This window comes from Eurypyga helias, unplaced genomic scaffold (assembly GCF_000690775.1).
Source record: "Eurypyga helias isolate BGI_N326 unplaced genomic scaffold, ASM69077v1 scaffold6459, whole genome shotgun sequence".
Taxonomy (NCBI): domain Eukaryota; kingdom Metazoa; phylum Chordata; class Aves; order Eurypygiformes; family Eurypygidae; genus Eurypyga; species Eurypyga helias.
In genome coordinates, this window is record NW_010271306.1 from 37,997 (window position 1) to 41,769 (window position 3,773).

Below are 3,773 nucleotides of genomic sequence, written 5' to 3' on the forward strand. Positions count from 1 at the left end.
CCACACAGTGCCCTGGTTTTGGTGTCAGGAAGAACCAGCGGGAAGCCAGAGGGTAGAAGGTTTTCAAGTGGGATGGTGTAGAGTGACCGCAGAGCTGTGTTGCGATGGGGGTTTCCACCCTGAGTAGGCTTTTGGTGGCAAAGCTGGTTTTAGCAGTTCGTTAGGGCTGTTCACTGCTGCCCAGAGTTTGCTGGGGCAGTCACCGAAGGTGTGTGCTGTAACCAGACTCACTGAAAAGATCCGTATAAAAACTGCTTCTGTCCGGAATCGGCCGAGGGATCCAGTGTATAATTAGGTGCCACACACCCAAAAAGCAGTCTCAGCTAAAGCTGGGGATGGGGGGAATTGTGAAGCAGGGATGGGGGTGGTTACTGGAAGGCTGGGGAGAGGGTGAAGCGTGAATCACTACAGAAACTTGGGTGGGGGAGGCTGGTTTTGCCCAAATTAGGTATTTGATGATAACTACTTCTTAAACACTTACCTTTCCTCCTCCTGCACTGCTTGGCACTAGTTTGTTCCTCTGTGTGCTCAACTGGTCTGGGGAAGGGACCTGAGTGGAGGGGGAAAATAAACCCCCACCTTTGTTGTTGCTGTAGTTGCTTAGAGGAGTTCGGCTCCAGTTCACTGTGCAGCAAGCAGCAATTCCTGCTTCCCTTCCTGGAACAGATACTCCTGTTAAAGGTTTCTCCGACTGATTTCCTCAGGAGTAAGATGCCAAGGAGCATGGGGATTGTGGTCTCAGGTGCAGGAAAGGCTGGCATTGGGAAATACTTGAGAATTGCTGTATCCTTATGCAGGCCATATAATACAGAATCATAGAACCGTTTGGGTTGGAAGGGACCTTAAAGCCCATCCAGTTCCAACCCCCCTGCCATGGGCAGGGACACCTTCCACTAGACCAGGTTGCTCCAAGCCTCATCCAGCCTGGCCTTGAACACTTCCAGGGATGGGGCATCCACAACTTCTCTGGGCATATATGTGTATTATACAATATTCAGCTGTAAAATAAAGATTGTTTTTAATTTTACTGAAACTTTTAGAGAAATGTTTGCAGTACTGCCTCTTTTCTCTCTGGTCTTGGCATCTGTCTCTGTACCTTTGAACAATGCAACACCACTCTTTGTGGAAGCAACTTTTGCCATCATAACACTTGCTTCTTGTGCTCAGTTTCTGTTAGAGCTTAAGTCTGCTGAGAGATTAAGGATAAGAGAGTAATTCAAAGCACCCCATTTGTGATCCTTGAGTCTTTCGCTCTTCCCCCTGCTCTATCTAAGCCTCTTCGGTCGTATGATCAGAGTAAAGCGTTTATAATTGCAAACCACATCTGAAGAGAATGGTCTCTGGCTCAGGACTAGCACCAAACCATGCCATCTTGTTCCTGGGAACTGGAGTCTGCTGCTCTCGAAGTGTGTCGGTCGGGCGTTCATAGACGCTTGTTATGCGTGCAAAGTTAATGCTCTGTTTAATTCCTTCCAGCTCCGTTGGTACGTTTGCCCGAGCACTAGATTGCAGTAGTTCTGTCAGACAGCCAAGTTTGCACATGAGTGCTGCAGCAGCCTCTAGAGACATCACGCTGGTAAGATCCTTTTTTTTTTTTTTAAGAGGACTGTAAGTTTTTTGCGAGATGCAAAATACCTCAGCGATAACAGTTGGCAGCGAGAGAGGGGCAGATGGATTGTAATTGTGGCCTGCTGTGAAACAGATCCTGCCTTTATAAAGGAACTCTTTATTTACACATGAAGTAACTTCTTCTGGCCTTGTGCCTCCGACAATCCATCGCGGATGATTCTGCGAGATAATTTTTTACGTTGTTTTATTAAAACGTTTTGATGATACGCTTCACAGCCCACCTCCTGCACGGGCTTAGTGCTGCCTTGAGCAGAATGCAAATGATGATCTGCCTGTCTGCAGCGTCGAATGCCACCACTCCTCACTGCCCCACCACCAGACTGTCACCGGCATCCCTGGGCACATCGGGGGGGAGAAGCATGTGGTCAGATCCGAAATTTCGGTTGATCCAGTTCTCTCTGACAAGCTCTGTTATAGAGTACCTGAGGAGTGGTGATGTGGTTAATATTTGATAATCACAAGTGATTCTCAGCAGATAGAGGAAAGGGAAAATTTGAATTTCTTGGCTAAAGTTTAATGAAAATCTGAATAAAATTTATGAAGTCTCCTGGGAACTGTTATCAAAGCCTCACCTCATAACTGGAATAATGAGAAATCCTGTAGAGAACAAATTCGAGGATAGAGTGCTGTAGATCAGTTATGCACGTGCACAAAACTGGTGTGAAAGGCAAGTAACATCCTGATTCAGACTACAGAGATCGGGAAATAAAGCCAAGCTTTCGTTTACTAGTACCAATTCCTCCCTCGTAATGTGTTCCCAGCCCTTGTAAATCACATGTTGCAGACAGTTGTAGCTCAGCTTGCTGAGGAGTAATTGCTCCTGGGAGTAATTCTTTTTTCCTACTCAGCTATGATGTGTGACTTGACTTGAATCTTTTTGGGGACATCTGGCCATTGGGGCACCTCTTTGCGTGTGTTGCTGCTCTTAAATATTTTTCTTATATGAATTTTTGGTGGATTATTTAAAAAAGAAAGCTCATGGCTGAGTTTATTAGAAAATATGCCCTTAAGCCCATCTGCAGATGGTACCTAACAGGGCTGCTCAGTCCTGGGGTGAGTGGGTCTCTCTCCCGTGCTACAGCGGTACTGCCAGTGAGTATCTACGTAGGAATTACTGAGATGAAAGGGCTCATCTTCCACAAACCCCACGACTGTTAGTGAATGTTAGACTTGTGCGCTGACAGTTACAGTGAATCTAAGCTTGAAACAAGTTTTTACCGTGTTAGGTATAGGACATTGCACCCTTATACCTTGGTGCACAATTTCTGTTATTGCTGTGTCACTGTTAAGCGTTTTTTTTTCTCCCTAGATGCTTGTCCTTACGTTTCTCTCTCTCTTTTATGACCATGTAGTTCCATGCGATGGACACTTTGCACAAAAACGTCTATGACATTTCCAAGGCCATCTCTGCGCTTGTGCCACAAGGTGGGCCAGTCCTGTGCAGAGATGAGATGGAGGAGTGGTCTGCTTCAGAGGCAAACCTCTTTGAGGAAGCACTAGAAAAATACGGAAAAGATTTCACTGACATTCAGCAAGATTTTGTAAGTATACAAAACAAGGGCCCACATGGCGACTGGTTCTGATCAGCCACCGAGCTGCTTTACAGCTTGTCCAAGCTGTTGTTTTCCTTCGTGTTGAAGAGGAGGGCTTTGAGCTGGAGCACATGTCTTGCTGTAAACTGGGGAAAGGCAGACCTCGTACTGATAACAGCCTGTTGTATAGCCAGAATTTCAAATCACAGATGATAGATAGCTTTTCCTTTAGAGACATTAATTTAAAATCATCTGCTCTGCCAGAGCTGAAGGAGGATTTAGGAGAGTGTTGTGACAGCCTTGCTGCTGTACGTTAATTTGCGTTTGAAGAAGTAGTAGTGCTGGGCCTTCTGAGTTGTGAAAATTCAGTCATTTTTATAACGCAACTTCAGAAAGGGCATTTTGAAAGTATTAAAAAGGCATCTTGGGCATCCAAGGGAAGCATCCTGTGGTTTGTCCAAAGCTCCACCCTAGGTGCTCAGCCTGCGGATTGAACAGAGCTCTGTTCTATCTCTGTTCAAGTCCTCTGGAACAAAACAAGTAGTTTCAGTGTCGTTGTCCTGTGCTCTAACCTGTTAGAGGAACTTGGAACCAGCACAACTCTCTGTGGTC

At 45.8% G+C, this 3,773-nt stretch overlaps 1 protein-coding gene across 1 annotated transcript in view; it reads left to right on the plus strand.

The window, feature by feature from the left end:
* The window catches only part of LOC104514944 (metastasis-associated protein MTA1-like), a gene marked incomplete at its 5' end in the record, with an annotated part of 48,568 nt that overhangs the window by 35,923 nt on the left and 8,872 nt on the right, over window positions 1-3,773 (plus strand). The window contains 2 exons of the mRNA XM_010158759.1: window positions 1,477-1,576; window positions 2,982-3,170. Coding sequence (XP_010157061.1) covers window positions 1,477-1,576; window positions 2,982-3,170 — 289 coding nt within the window. The remainder of the gene's footprint in view (window positions 1-1,476; window positions 1,577-2,981; window positions 3,171-3,773) is intronic.